This window comes from Molothrus aeneus, chromosome 20, assembly GCF_037042795.1.
Source record: "Molothrus aeneus isolate 106 chromosome 20, BPBGC_Maene_1.0, whole genome shotgun sequence".
Taxonomy (NCBI): Eukaryota; Metazoa; Chordata; class Aves; order Passeriformes; family Icteridae; genus Molothrus; species Molothrus aeneus.
In genome coordinates, this window is record NC_089665.1 from 8,565,016 (window position 1) to 8,580,358 (window position 15,343).

The window sequence follows — 15,343 nt, forward strand, 5'->3', positions numbered from 1 at the left end:
GTGATATCTTTGCATTTTCCAGCTGAAGGGAGGGTGGATTATAGGCAAAGGGAGAAGAGAAACATTGGAGTTCAACACTGTGGGGTGCCTTTAAATAATTTACTGGAAGGTTTAGAGCCATGCTATATAGTATGTAAACACCTACATTTTGCTTTTCTCTAATAATTTAGGACTAATCCTAAGCAGCTATTTAACCTGTCCAACGAAATCAAACTTTGTGCCAGTGCAGGATCTGGGAGAGGCTCTCACCTGCTGTTCATGACTGTGATTATTGAAGATGGATGGCTGGAGGTTTGGCTGCTGCCTCTTTAGGAAATCTTTTCAACCAGGATTGGAAAGAGAATATTTTACAGCCTGGTGAAAAACATCTCAATGCTGCCATTGTGTCGTTCAGGCCAGAACAACCCAAAGCCCTAATGTATTTTATCTGCTGTTCTGTTCCTCAACACTATAAATAATTCAGATCTGTTGGCTTAACTACTACTGGCAACTGTTATTTATTAAGAATGACTGAAATAACTATGTGGCTCAGTAGAACAGAATGCATTAGGGACTTTAATGTGAAACAGAATAGCTAAAACATTTTGATTATCCTTTAAAGAAAAAGCCTAAACCCCTAAACCTGCCATTATCCTTTGCAATTCTGCAAAGGACAAGTGACAGTGGGAATTAGGATGGGATCTTTCTGAGTAACTAAAGGGTTTTTCCTTTAAAAGAGCACTCACCCCAATCACAGAGCCCCTTTTATCCCTCCAGCATCTTGTTCTGTGGGCATCAGTGTCACTAATTGTCATCTTGAGGTTCCAATCCAATCTTTAATGTGCCCCACTGGGAAATCCTTGAACCTGCCTGTAGTTACACATCTGCCTGTAAAATTACTTTTGAAGGTACTGCATTGTTTCTTCATGTTTGTTTTCATTTGTTTCTCTTGCACGTCATGCACAAGAGCAGCAGGATTTTCTGGGAACCAGTGCAAGGGAATTGCTGTTCTCTTGTTCCATCCCCACTTCAGGCTTAATTAATAATAGCTGGCACTTCATCATTGGCTTTGAAATTGCTTTCCAGAGGTCAATAGCATTGTCCCTGTTTTGCAGGCCCAGAATTCCTGACATCAGGCATTGGTACAGCACAAACACAGCGTGTCCCCGCACAGAATCACAGCCTGAGATGTAGCACTGCACAACAGAATCATTCTGCAAGCCAACTGATTATAAATGGGGCATTTGGAATAAATTTTTTATCACCAAAAAGAGTTGACATGCAGGACTTGGATGAGTAATTATCTAATCTTACATCTGGCATAAACACCCAAGCCATTTGTGTGATGAAGTGCAAGGCACAGGAGGGAGAAGGCAGCGAGGGAACATTCACTGCTGACTCAGTGGCCATAAATCTTCCAGGGTGTGTTTTGCCTTATATTTGATATTTGTTCAATGGGTTGAAAGAAGTTAAGTGATCAAATGTCATTTGGAAATCCTGGTCTGCAATTCTGATGTTTTCTCAGTTACATGAAGATAAATGCTTCAACAGGAGCAGGGTTTGGGGCCTGGCTCTGTGTTACTGAAGCTGAGTATTTGAACAGGCACCATCTTCACCCCTTTTCAAAGAAGTAATTGAACATTTGTTTGCCTTAATCATGATCTGCAGGAGACAGCAGGGTATGTGTTGCTGTGGAGCATTTTATTTCATTTCTTTGAAATGAAGTCATCAGCTATAACACCAAAATGCATTTTTCTTTCTGACAGAGGACTTGGGTGTGTTAATCTGATCTCTGATAAAACAGAGGCTCTGCATTGGGGGACTCTTATTTAACTTGTGTTTCTGACACATCAGATCTGTATGGAATATCCTCTCCACTTAAGGGAAATATCAGTGGAAGTTTATTTATAACAGAGAAAAAACTGGGCATGAATCAGTGGTAAATAAATGATGTGCCTGAACTCTTCTGCAAGTATCCTGCAACATGAACTTTTCTAGAGACTGTGCCATTAATATTTTATAGCAAGGAGAGAAATCATCAAAAACTCCAGCTAGGACATAAAATATCTGAAATAATAAGAATATATATAAGTACTTGCAGAGTGAGCTTGGACACTCATTGATTTTAGACAGAATCTCATCCTGGCTTGACAAAATGCAGAATTCATAAATTAAATCTGATGTATACAGTGTATGCTTTTATGCTGATGTTGGCACACTTTCAGATGTAAAATTAAATTACTTTTTCCAATAAGGCAGCACAGATTGAAGCATGGATTCCTTTCTTTGCTAATGGAACCAGGAGAAAGATATTGAATTATGCTGACTTTTGAACTGACTGAGTGCCAAAGAGAGAAAAATCAATGACATTTTTAATGTCCTGTGGAGCTTTTAAACAGGCCTTGCTCTGCCAGGGCACTCAGTGTGAGGTAACTGCTGTTGCCATTGGGTTTCCAGCGAGGAAATTTCCTTCTCCAGGGAAGCAGCACCTGGCACTGATGTGGCTTTGTCCCCATTCCATTCCCAGCAGTGCCAAGTGGGCACAGGGAGGATTTTGGAGGACTCTGGACACCCTCACCCCCTGAGCAGGGAATGGGCTCTGTGAATATGCAGGATAATCCTTGGAAAACAACAACAAAATCCAGAAGGATCTTTCCTCTCTGTATAAACCCCTGAAAGTCACATGAGTGGGTAATACCAATAAATTACCTTTCTTTTGATGAATTAATGATAGGGTAAACACAGATTTATTTTCACTGTGGGTTTGCATTTGCAAAGCTGAATACCAAAGAGCTAAGCTGCACAATCAATACCCATCACATAAATGGCTTGTTGGGGTTTTTAAATGTTATAATAATATTTTTATAATTTTCCAAAGTGCATTTCATAGCAGCAATTAAGGTTTTTACTATAAAACTATCCAGTCCCTCAGAATCTTACTCCTCAGGTAGAATATATTCTGATTTAGATGGGGGGAGTCTACATAGATACATCCTCAACATCTTGGTGTTTGTTATAAAAGAGGTTCATGGATTGTGGTCCATTTTTCTCTGCATTCCTTCAAATTCCAGGCTTCCCTTTCTTTTAATAACAGATGGATATAATCTGGCTGTGAAGTGCTGGGATATGATTTCCAACAGCAAACTTTGTACCTTCAGCTCTTTGCTGTAATGAAGAAAACCCTCCCAGAGTCACTTCTGGGAATTCAATTTCTTGCAGTTATTTGGCTTCCAGCTCCTGGCAGGTCCATGCTGGGTTTTCAGGGGTTGTTCATGTTACAGGAAGTGATTTCTGTCATTTTAAATGCAGCCACAGCATCAGCCCCAGAAATTGGAATATGAGTAACCTCAGAACCCCCACGCTGGGAGGATGAGTGAGAGGAATAATAGAATTTGGTTTCAAAGATAATACCCAGGCAATTTATCCAGCCAGGAGCTCAGGAGAAGCTGCTCTGTGTGGTTTGGATTCTTCATAGTTCACCCCTGTGGTGTCAGTGCTATTTTATTGACAGCCATTAAATCACAAATGCTTATGAGTGGTTTGTGGGCAGCCAGCATTTATATTTTAGATACACACTGCCCTTCCTGACATTGTACCTCATCAAAGAGACAAAGATGACCTTTTGATTTTGTCTTGCTCACATTTTGGTGCCTTTATGTACTGCCATGTGCACTTCACCCTCTGGAGAAGGGAACACTGACTTGCTCTGCAGCAGAAATTGCATCAGAGGTCTGAGCCTAATTCATGTGTTGAGAACAGTTTGTGAAAAGCCAAGGGTTTCCCCTGGTGAAGCATCTTCATCCAGCTGTGCAGAGGTTTTCTGATGAGCAGTGCACCTCTGGTTTGGGTATTTTTTCACATCCAGTTAAGACAGAACTAACTACAGAAACATATCTATACAAAACAGGTCTAGAAAACATCAGCGAGCAGAAAGCAGAAGGTTAAAAATTTGGTAAATGCAGTGTCTGCATAGACAGGGGCATGATAAATGTATCTGAAGTGTCTTTTTGCAATGCTTGTGTATTATATTTCTGTTGCTTACAACTGTCAGCACAAGGACAGGCTGGCTGGGGATGTGAGCAGGCAGCTGTCTCTGGGAGCCTATAGATAGCAGCTTCCTTGGGTAGCACGTTTGCAGCTCCCTCAAACAGATTTATCAAGCATCTTTACTGTCTCACCACTGCCAGCTCAAATGACTTCTCAAGGAGCTTTGGTTATGCAAGCTTTTAAAAGGTGCATTGTTTTTTCTATTTGTTTCTTTTTTCTTTGTATGTGTGTGTGTGCCAGGTTTTTTTTTTAGTAACTCACTGCAGCAGATAAATCTAGTGCAGGGTTTCACCATGTGTTAGGAGGGAAAAAAATAATACACCATTTGTCCACCGTGACCAGGCTTTAAATAAGCATCAAAACTTCCAGCAGCTGTGCAGAGCAGTGGAACAGCACAGGGCAGAGATGCTCTGGGACTCAGGACAGGAGAACCTGCAGAGATGGGAGCTGGAAATAGCATCTGCTGGGCAGATCCAGAGGAGACAGCCATAATCATTTTAGCGTCTTGGAATGCTTCACAGAACATTCCCCTCTAGTGCTGGGTGACCTGGAGGAGTCTGGGGACAAACAGGAGCCCCTGAATGGCTCCAAGTCCCTCTGGACAGAAACAGGAGGTGGAGGAAGGGACGGTGGGAAAACAGCCAGAGGAGCTCCCCAAAGCATTTCTCTGCTCATTACTCTGCACTCCTCAGCATGGGAACTTGCAATAATAAAGATTTTAAAGGCTTCTTCAAAGAGCTTCCAGGCTATATCCAAAGCTCCATCTGGAAGAAGTCTCCTGAGACTTGGGATTGTTTTGTAAATACAGGCAGGGGACAAATGAGGTTTTTCTTGAAGTGAATCTGGCAGAAGTTGCTTTCTAACAAGAGCCTGCAACTGGCCACATGAGCAGGAGTGTTTCCCAAAGTGCATCCCTGCTGGAATGTCTTTTGGAAAGGGTGCAGTTAATTTGTCATCCCTACAAAGTCTTCTACTACCACAGTAAATTACAGGCCTTTGGGGAATGTGCTGTGCTTGGTTCTTTTCAGGTCATGTTCTTGGTCTTGGATTGCTGGGTGAAACCAAATATGCTGCTCTATCCTGTTTGCCTGTGGATTTGTTTTGTGTTTCAGCAGATTGAATAGCATTTCTATTTAAATCATTCCTCATTCTAACTAAAACAATTGCTGTTCTGTGGTGTCAGGGGATTCCTGAGGTAACAGGAACACTGTACATTTTGTGATTTACTGCCTGCTTTGCCTCTTGAAAGCCCCAGTTCGTTTTGGTCCATTTTCCCTGTTTGTTTGGGTTAGTGATGCCTCATCAGCTCCCCCAGACCATGACAGGGCTGGGGATTTTCAGCCCTGGTGGCCCTTGTTGTGGATTTTAGGCAGGGGCTGCAGCTTCATTTTCCCATCAGCAGTGCTAATGCTCAGAACTGCACGTTTTAAGAACTTGAGGTCTCTCTTTGCTGGTTTTCCCCCTTCCTGCAGCTGTTGATGACACTGTGAGTTACCCAGAGCTGTTGTTTGCCTGTGTGTTCCACTTAGCACTTCTGGCAGTGTATGAGAAAAGCGTGAGAAAAACCTAGGAAAGCTATCAGAAGTATGAAATTATAAATCTCCTATAGATTGAAAATATCTCCCACTCTCATCTTGGTATTTTTCCCTTCAGTTGGGCTCTTAGCAAGAAATTCCAGAATACTTCACAAACACAGATTTAGGTCTTCGACAGCCTTCCTCCTCCTCTTCCTCCTCCTCTCCCTGAGGAAATGACATTCTCATTCCTTGTTTGCAGATGAGGAATGAAGGTCTGAGTGGTGAAGTGACTCGTCCAAGGTCAGCTGCTGAGTTAGTGGCACAGCTATGAATAGACAAAGGCATTTTAGCTCTCAGCTCTCTGCTAAACAAGACTGAGCCCTCCCAGTTTCAATTTGTCAGACTTCATGACTAATAACATTTGAGTATCTAGAACGTGGCATCTTTTCAGAGCCAGCAGGTAACCCGTGGTTACACCAGCAGCAGGGTGGGAGCTCCTCCCTGTCCCTAGGGATCCCGGTGACACCTTTTGGGTTTCGTGAAGAGGGAGAACTTTCCCCCTTGGATTCCTGTTTGTGGCATGCTGTATCTGCTCACCTGAGTGCTCACTTTGGTGCTAAAAACAGAGATCCCAGAGCTGGCTCTTCATTTGTCTTGGTGTAGCAGTAATGAAGTGTCCTCAGAGCAGTTTGCCTTCAACAGCTATTTTAAACCTCCAGTGCAATCTGCTGTTCCTTGAAGGGAAAAAGTAATTCAACTAAAACTGCTCTGAGGAGCCAAGGGAGAGAAGGAAATGTTGAGAGGTGCTAATCAGGAAGGGGAAGTCATCTGTCTGCGTGTGGGCACCTCCCTGCTCACATGGCACAGCCCTGCAGCAGCCACATAAGAAGCTTTGTGATCAACAAATGTCAAGGGCAATTAATTCTTGGGCCAGCAGCTGTTATTATTAGGACAAAGAGTGGCCAGACATAGAAGGAAAGCCTTCAGCTGATTTGTTTTCTCTGCCTTTCCCCTCCAAATTGATCGGTTGCTCAAACCCCAGTGGTGAACTCCCTTGTAATAAGAATTTCAAATTTGCCATCTCTTTTATTTTCAGTAGGAGAGTTTGTATTAGATTTAGAGCACAGAGGAACAGCTCAGGGAAGGTGTTTAGAAAGTCCTCCCCACTTTAATGCTATCAGGATGGAGAGGAGTTAAGCTGGTAACATAATAATATGTGGGCTGAATTAAACCCACCTCAGACTGGTTTTCTCAAACTTAATTCATGGAAGCAGAACACTTTTAGGCTTGACTTAATACCCTCCCAGAGTTATTCCAGGATTGCTACAATGCAACTGTGGGTGTTCTAAACACACCTACGCTGCCAGAGAATCAGGAAGGATGTACTCAAAATCCTTTAATTTATCTAATAACATCTTTAGCAGCTTTTTGTGTAGGTTTAGCATTGTAATGGAAATGCACTCTCTGGCTGGATATAGAGCTGCTGTGTGGAAATGGAACACGTGAACAGCACTTGGAGCTGGGGGGAAATACTCTGACCTGCTACACCCCCTGGAAATGCACCTTTCACTTGTGTCATTGGTCACTGCAGTTAAAATAATACCTAAAATTTCAGATACAAGTGTTCAAGGCTCTGGGTATTCACAGACATTGCTGTGCCCCCCTCCCAGGCCCAGGCAGAGCAGAAATTCCTCCTCTCTGGGCTATTTTTTCTTTGCTGTTTGGGTCCTGAGTCTATTTTAGCCTCTGCTGTTGCCCCAGTTCCTAACCAGTTTCCCTCTTTGCCCACCAGTGGATGTTCCTGAGGGCTCTTTATAAGTGACACAAGACAAGTTTGGTTTTTCAGCCCTGAGCTGGTCAGGGGAAGCCTCGGACTGGAAACAAGCTCAGATTCCTGCGGGTGCCCTGCTGGTAACTGCTGGGATAATTCTTCTATCCCGGGCCCTGCAACCTCTCCCTTTTTGGGGAATCTCATGGAACATGAGCAGAACCAGCATCGCCGCCTGGCAAACCTGCTCTTTGTGAGCCAAATAAAGACAGAAAAAACAGGACAGGAAATCAGCTCCTCCACGTGCCAGAAACAAGGGATGTGCCGGGGTTTTCCTCCGGATGGGAACGGGATCGGAGCCCTGGGCCGGGCTGGGAAGGGCCGGGATCGGAGCCCTGGGAAGGGCCGGGATCGGAGCCCTGGGCCGGGCTGGGAAGGGCCGGGATTGGAGCCCTGGGAAGGGCCGGGAAGGGCCGGGATCGGAGCCCTGGGAAGGGCTGGGAAGGGCTGGGAAAGGCCGGGATCGGAGCCCTGGGCTGGGCTGGGAAGGGCCGGGATCGGAGCCCTGGGAAAGGCCGAGAAGGGCCGGGATCGGAGCCCTGGGCTGGGCTGGGAAGGGCCGGGATCGGAACCTTAGGAAGGGCTGGGAAGGGCCGGGATCGGAACCTTAGGAAGGGCTGGGAAGGGCCGGGATCGGAGCCCTGGGAAGGGCCGAGATCGGAGCCCTGGGCTGGGCTGGGAAGGGCCGGGATCGGAACCCTGGGAAGGGCCGGGATCGGAGCCCTGGGAAGAGCCGGGATCGGAGCCCTGGGAAGGTCCGGAAAGGGCCGGGATCGGAGCCCTGGGCTGGGCTGGGAAGGGCCGGGATCGGAGCCCTGGGAAGGGCCGAGATCGGAGCCCTGGGCTGGGCTGGGAAGGGCCGGGATCGGAGCCCTGGGAAGAGCCGGGATCGGAGCCCTGGCCTGGGCCGGCCCTGAGGCAGCTGATGCCCACCAGCAGCTCGGAATCCTGCCTGGGAATTCCAGGGAAAAGCCTCGGATGGGTGGGGCCCTAAGGAGGCGCTGTGTGACTTCCAGAGCTTCCTAACAGTGTTAGGCAAAGCTATTTATTGTTAATCTTATCCTTTAATCATTTATAGATATGTTGAACAGAAGAAATAGGTTAAGGAAGTGTTGGTGTTCATTGCCTGTTCCCTGGATTTCTGCCTTGGAATTCTGTGGTTGATGGATGGTTTCTGGGCTGAAATTGGCTCTGTGTCTCTCTGTGGCCCTTGGACAGTGGAATGCTTGGGAAAAACACCATTATCCCAGTAAAATCTGTGGAAATTGGAAGTTTCAGGCTGTGTCAGCAGGAGACATCTGGAGAAGTTGAGGCTGACCAATGGAATATGCAAAGTTATACATCAATTAAGAAGTATTAAATTCCTCTTGAATGAGAGAATGTACATTAAAGTGGCCCTGGCTTGCTATAGATTAATTAACCTTGGGGGATACAGGTTTAATTAAACTACAGTGCATTAAAGCCACTTCACTCTGGGAAGAAATCATTCCTTTTTTACCTTATGCACATCAGCTCCCTGTGGGTTAACCTGATCTTCCAGTGCCCCTTAGAGAGCCTTTGGACACTTTGAAATCTGAGGAATTCTGGAACCCTGACTCCAAATCTTAGGAGAAACTGGACTTAACTCGAGTTAAAATTGTACCATACATATGTAAAAAATGTACAGTTGTGTGACAGACTCTGGAGGGTTCAAGTCTAGATTTGAAAAGAATTTAAATAGAGGTTATGAACTGAAACATTAAAACTTAAGAACCAGGGAACAGAGGAGTGAAAGGGGCAACCAAAACCCATCAGTGAGTCTGAGGTCTTGCTGCAGGGCTCAGGCAAAGAACCTTGGTGAAAAACACACTCGTGTTACCTTGCTGAATCACACTAAAACATCTTTTTGTGATTTCTCTTTTTCCTTTCCAGTAACTGCCCCTCATTCCTGGCCTCTGCTTTAGCCAGAGCAACTTCAGATGAAGTCCTGCAGAGCGACCTCTCGGCGCATTTCCTGCCCAAGCACGTGGACAACGCCGACGGCATCATCCGTAAGCGCCACCCAAATTCCCAAATTCCACCCCCTGGGCTGCAATTCCGGGACAGGAACACCCCACATGGATGGCAAAAGCCTCATGGGGAGCTCACCTCCACTCCTGCCAGAGCTGCAGGTCTAATTGCTCAGATCAAACCTTTGGAATCACTCTTTTGAGTGCGTTTTCATGGCTGTGTCTCACGGCCCTGAATCTCTCTCTCTCAGCACTTTATACAATGTGGTTCTGCTGGCAAGTGCCAGTTGTCCTCCCTCATCCTTGGAGCAAAGTCAAATATATGTGGGAAGAGATAATTTAATTCTGAATTATTTCAGTCAGTGTGGTTTTTACTATGGCTTGTAAGGTTTTTTTATGGTTTTAGCAAAAGGTAGTATAAAGAGATTTCGTGATTAAAAGGAAGAAAATTCCTTTTCCTCATTTATCTCTGTTGGCTGACAAGATTTTTGCAGCCTCCAGCTCAAGGTCATGCACCCTAACTCATTTCAGCAGTGTGCTGGCCTAAATAACCTTGAAAATTAGCTGGGTTGTTCATTACAACAAAGAGCAATGTTTCTCACATGTAGTAACAGGAATTCTGTCATTTGATCTTCAAAATACAATCCCCAAACTACTTTGTCCATTCCCTCCTTTTTTGATAAAAAAAAAAAAAGCCCTGTAAATTATTCTGGGGATAAGGAGGATCTATAAATCTGGCTCTTCAAAAAGGAAGATTTTTCTGTGTTCCCCAGAGGCCCTTGGAAACCTTAGGAAGGGAAAAACCTGTTCTGGGTTCCCTTTCTGTAGGTATTGCTGCCTCCTCCTGCTGAGCAGGTAAATGGAATAGATTTGTCATTGTTCTGGCTGAGCAGCTTTCATTAATTTCAAATTGAGATCTCTGAAACTTGCATAAATATTTGACAGTCTCCAAGGAAATGTTGACTAAGCCTCCACACAGAATATCTACAGAATTCAACAAAAAAGGAAAAAAGAAAGGGAAAAGAAGCCACCACAGAACCCTCACACCTACAGAAATTGACATTTAAATATATCTAAGGCTGTAAGACAGAGGCAAACATAGTTTGAGATGGGAACAAACTGGAGCAGGCACTAAGAATAGGGCTCCAGATGCAGTTTGTTGAGGTGAATTGTCATAATGAGGATACTTGGAAATAAAATATCCCTTTGCTGATGCAGTGTGAGTGTTAAATTGTCAGGGTTTAGGGGGAGAGGAAGAGAGAAATCCTCTGGCCTGTAGTAAAGCAACAGCTTCATACAAACCCTGCAATTTCAAATAATCAAAGTTATAATTTTCCAAAGCAGGACATCAGCTCAAGTGTCATAGAATGACAGAATCACAGAAAGCTTTGGCACATTAAAGATCAAATCCCACCCCCTGCCATGGGCAGGGACACCTCCCACCATCCCAGGTTGCCCCAAGGTCCATCCAGCCTGGCCTTGGGCACCTCCAGGGGTCCAGGGGCAGCCAGAGCTGCTCCATCAGTGCCTCCTCAGCCACCAGGGCCAGGCTTGGCCCAGCAAACCCAGACAAAACTGGTGGCAGCAGCAGCAGCTCCATCCTGGAGACCCTTCCAGGGGAGGCCTGGAGAAGGCTGGGCTGGTGCTCAGAGGAGATCTGCCCTCAGTGGTGCCACACAGGGAGAATTCAATGCTTTGGAAGAAAGCAAAGCAAAATGTGGCAGGTGGTGAAAATGGGATTTCTACATCCTGAAGTTTGATGCTCAGAGTTCACTGTGCCCTGATGCTGTTTGAGCTGCTGCAGAATGTGAAACCAAGCTGAATTTCACTGCCTGGCTTTAATATCCAGTTCTATGTCAGGTTTTTTATGGACCCAGAAAGATTTTTACTCTGTGTAATACAAGGAGACATTTACCTGATTTGCCTCAAGTTTGAATTTGCTGAAAGATAAAAAAAATAGCTGTTTCAAATTTCCTTAGTGGCACATTTCATTCTGAGAATTGCAACGTGACAAATCATGTCCTGTGCTTAGGAGTGGTGAGAGCAGTTCTTGGTGTGGAGAGAAATGAGAAACTCCATGACAGAAGAATGCAAATCTTACAAGAAGAAAAACTGGTTGGAGTCCACAAATGTAGGATTGCAAGATTAGGGGTCTGTTGTAATTTGGGGTGACCATGTGTTTTTGGATATCTGAATCACAAGCCACGACTCTTCTCTTCCAGCTGAAAGAGATTTTCCATGAGACCTGAATGATGTTGGATTTCTTTTTTGAAAGGTCAGGTTAAGGACGTTTAGGTTTGGGGTTTGTTTGTGGAGGAAGAGAATCTCGTGGAAGTTTGGCATTGTTAAGGAACCAGCAAAGGCTGGATAGCAGGAGCGTGTGACCTGGTGGTGGTATCAAATTTCCAGATATCACAAAGCAAATCATAATGTCCAGTTGTTCCACGTTCTAGGAGATGGATCCTAGAGATATCCAAAGGGATCTAGAGCTCCTAGATTAAGGAAAACCTTGATTCTGACCTGTCCATGTTATCAACACAGCTCATAAAACATGGCACTAAAAAGCAGGACCTGATTCCTGGTATCCTTTCCACCCTCCTTCTGCCCTGTCATCATTGGGAACAACAATGCCTGAGCTGGATTTCCCACTCACTGTGGTGCAGCTCAGCATTCCCTCCAACCTTGGGGATTTGGGAGCAGCAGGAGGGAAATGAAATTCTCCATGACACAACTGCAGTGCCAGCTGAGTCAGCTCTGGCTCAGCGTGGCAGCATTAACAATTGATGAGTAATTTCCAGCTGTGAGGGGGTGGCTTTTATTGAGGCATTTTATTATTCTTCTGTTTGAACCTCACGAGCAGTTACTGATGCTGCTGACACCACACAGGGTCCCCTGGGAAGGGCAGTGAGGCTCTCAGCAGGGCCACTGGGCTCACTGCCACCCTCCTGCAGAGGGGCCACAGGTGACTCTGCCATGTGCCCACTTCCCTTCACCCCTGCCCAGTGGGGAGGGATGGGAGAGCAAAATCTGTGAGCTTTCCTCTGGAAAATACAACTTGGACACCTCAGGTTGGACCTGTTCCCTCTTTAAATACATTACCCAGAGATTTCTGGTGGCCCCAGAGAGAGCAGCACAGGTGGGGTGAGACCCCCCCCTCACTCTGTGGCAGTGGTGGGATGACCCAGCTGTTTGATTTCCACCCCTTGGTTTTAAAGCTGTGTGATCAATTTATTTATCCAGTGTATTTTCAGTTTAATGCCTCTTGATTGAACCAACCCATAATCAACAGAGCTGGGACAGTATCTTGTTCCTGAGGGTCTTGGCCCCCTGGTCACTGTAGAGCTAGGACAGAAATTTGTAAACGCTGCTTTTAGGCTCTTCCCAGAATTCCTGTGAACTGAGAGATGCTGCAAGTCCCTCCTCTCCTCCCTGCATGTGAGCCCCTCCTCCTCCAGGAGTGATTGGCACTCCTGGATTGCTGCTGTTCGGCTTTGAGGATCCCTGCCTTTGGTGAGCCAGCGTGAACAAAGAGACGTGGATGTGTTCAGCTCTGATGCTGACTTCCTGTTTTCCTCTCCTGAATTTCAGAACAAATGTCAAGAAAACTCATGCCTGAGTTTTCACATTTTAAAATGACAATTTCTCAGGAGTGCCAGTTCAGCATTTTCTTAAATTTAAGGCCTTCATGGTTTTCTCATTTGCTCCTGCAGATTTCTCTGACACACCATTGTCAGGAATATGGGAATAATAGGAAATCAGGAAATAGCTAAGAAGGCACCTGTGCACTGCTGAAAGTGCACAAAACATCTTAAAATAACTCCACTAATTTCTGCAGATTGTTTCCACTGTCTTGACTCAGCTCTGCAATGAAATGGTGTTTAGAATAAAGCATTTGGTCCAAACCCAGAGTGTCATTGTCACGGAGGGTGGGGTTCTGTAGGTGGCACCCTGTGCCATGACACAGTCCCTGTCAGAGCTGCACCACCCTGGGCAGGGCCACGCCAGGGACCCAACACTTTTCGTGCCTTTCATTTTCTCTGCTGCTGCAAATGAGTTCCCCAAAGGCACAGGGAACTGTTTAAGTTAAAAAGACAAACAAACAATGAGCTGCTTACTGATGAATGTTGATTATGGTGACTTTGGCTTCTTCTTTTCATGCATCAGAGCCCAGAATTTCCCTGCTGACATCAACTGCTTGGCTAAAATGGTTTTGTTTCATCTTTCTAATGTATGCAAGGAAGAAAACTCTGACTTAATAACACTCTCAAGGCTTTCATCTGTGGTTTGTGCCTTCCTCAGAGATCGAGACGGTGAAGTTGGCCCGTTTAGTTTACAGCAAACTGCACGAGATCTGCAGCAGCTGGGTGAAAGATTTCCCCCTGCAGCCCAAGCCCCACCGCTACTACGAGACCTCCATCCACGCCATCAAGAACATGCGCAGGAAGATGGAGGACAAGCACGTCTGCATCCCTGACTTCAACATGCTCTTCAACCTCGAGGTGAGCACACACACACACACATTCTGTGCTCAGTATTGTAAATGCTGCTCCAGCAACCAGGGGAGAGAATGATGCATCTGACTCCATCTTCTCAGAAGGCTAATTTATTACTTTATTATACTGTGTTATATTAAAGAATACTATAATACACTAAAGAATAAAGATACTCACTGAATGCTAAAAAGATAATGAAAACTCCTGACTCTTTCCAGAGTCCTGACAAAGCTTGGCCCTGACTGGCCAATGAGTCAAAACAACTCACAGCAGAGTCCAATGGAACAATCACCTGTGGGTAAACAATCTCCAAACACATTCCAGACAAGCACACCACAGGAAAAGCAAATGAGATAAGAATTGTTTTCCTTTTCTCTGAGGCCTCTCTCACTGCCTTTCAGCTTCCCAGGAGAAAAGCCCTGGGTGAGGGAATTTTTTTCAGAGAATGTGAATGCCACAGGTCAGTGGTTTGCATCCTAGGAATGCAGGAGGTTTTCCACTGAGGGAGTGAAGGGTGATGGACCTCAGCAGGACTGGCAGTTGGTCACCTCACAGTTCATCTCTCAAGCCACTTGGCAGCTGGGGGTGGATCTGCTCTGCTTTTCAAGCCTTCCTCTCGGGAGGAAGAAGCCAAAAGCAAAAATAAGGAAATTAAGTTAAAAAACCCCAAACAAACCCAAAACTTTCAGGACTATGGGGTGCAGCTCACACACAATTCTAGAAATGTGAGTAGTTTGGTGGAACTGGGGCTTGTCTTCCCTTCCATTAATTTCTTGATGTGGCCACTGGTCAAACACTCATTCTTGCTCTCCCTTGACATATAAAACTGGACACCCAGGAATGGAAAGTAAAAGAAAATGGCAAGAATTTTACCTTAAGGATCAAATTGCTGCATAATTACTTCTTTATTACACCCTGTCACTTTAATAACCATCTTCTGTCCCATCCACAGTCTTACCTTTAAAAGATACTAATGCAAACAGAGGCAGATGTTTCCTTTGCCTGTCAATTGTCAGCTTTCTTATTCCAATTTGTGTTGGAGCCCATTACCTAAAAATTACAATGTGCAAATATTCCAGTCACTGAGCTGGCTGTCAAGGTTGAATTGGCTCTGTCAGTGGGTTGGTGTTGTGTGTGTGAGTTGCTGGAGTTGCTGTCTCCTGGTACCACGTTGTTTCTCTGAACAGAGGAGGGGAAGCTGAGAAAACTGCCTTGAAGATGAGTGATTTTGCTGTATTTGATTTGTGAATGTAATCACAATTTTCTGATGAGAGAGCACATGCAGGTTTTTTTAAAACCCAGGCATCTAAGATGATATATTTTAGATTTAAGGAAAAAAGAAGAGTGAAAGCAAAGACTGGCTGGCTTCACATTTTAACAGTACTGGCATTTTATCCCTGGTGGATTCCAATCATGATGTAGACTTCATGCAAACTGGATTGGATGTTCTTCTCTCTCTGTGGTTTTTGCAGTCACAAAATCTCCTGCACA

General features: G+C 45.1%; 1 protein-coding gene across 4 annotated transcripts in view; it reads left to right on the forward strand.

Moving 5' to 3' along the window:
• PPM1E (protein phosphatase, Mg2+/Mn2+ dependent 1E) overlaps nt 1–15,343 on the forward strand; it is a 62,656-nt gene that overhangs the window by 39,879 nt on the left and 7,434 nt on the right. For all 4 annotated transcript variants that reach the window (XR_010784828.1, XR_010784827.1, XR_010784829.1 and 1 more), the window contains exons 2-3: nt 9,283–9,401; nt 13,659–13,858. Coding sequence is in view for 1 of the 4 variants with exons in the window: in XM_066563727.1 (XP_066419824.1) it covers nt 9,283–9,401; nt 13,659–13,858 (319 nt within the window). In the remaining 3 variants the exon portion in view is untranslated. The remainder of the gene's footprint in view (nt 1–9,282; nt 9,402–13,658; nt 13,859–15,343) is intronic.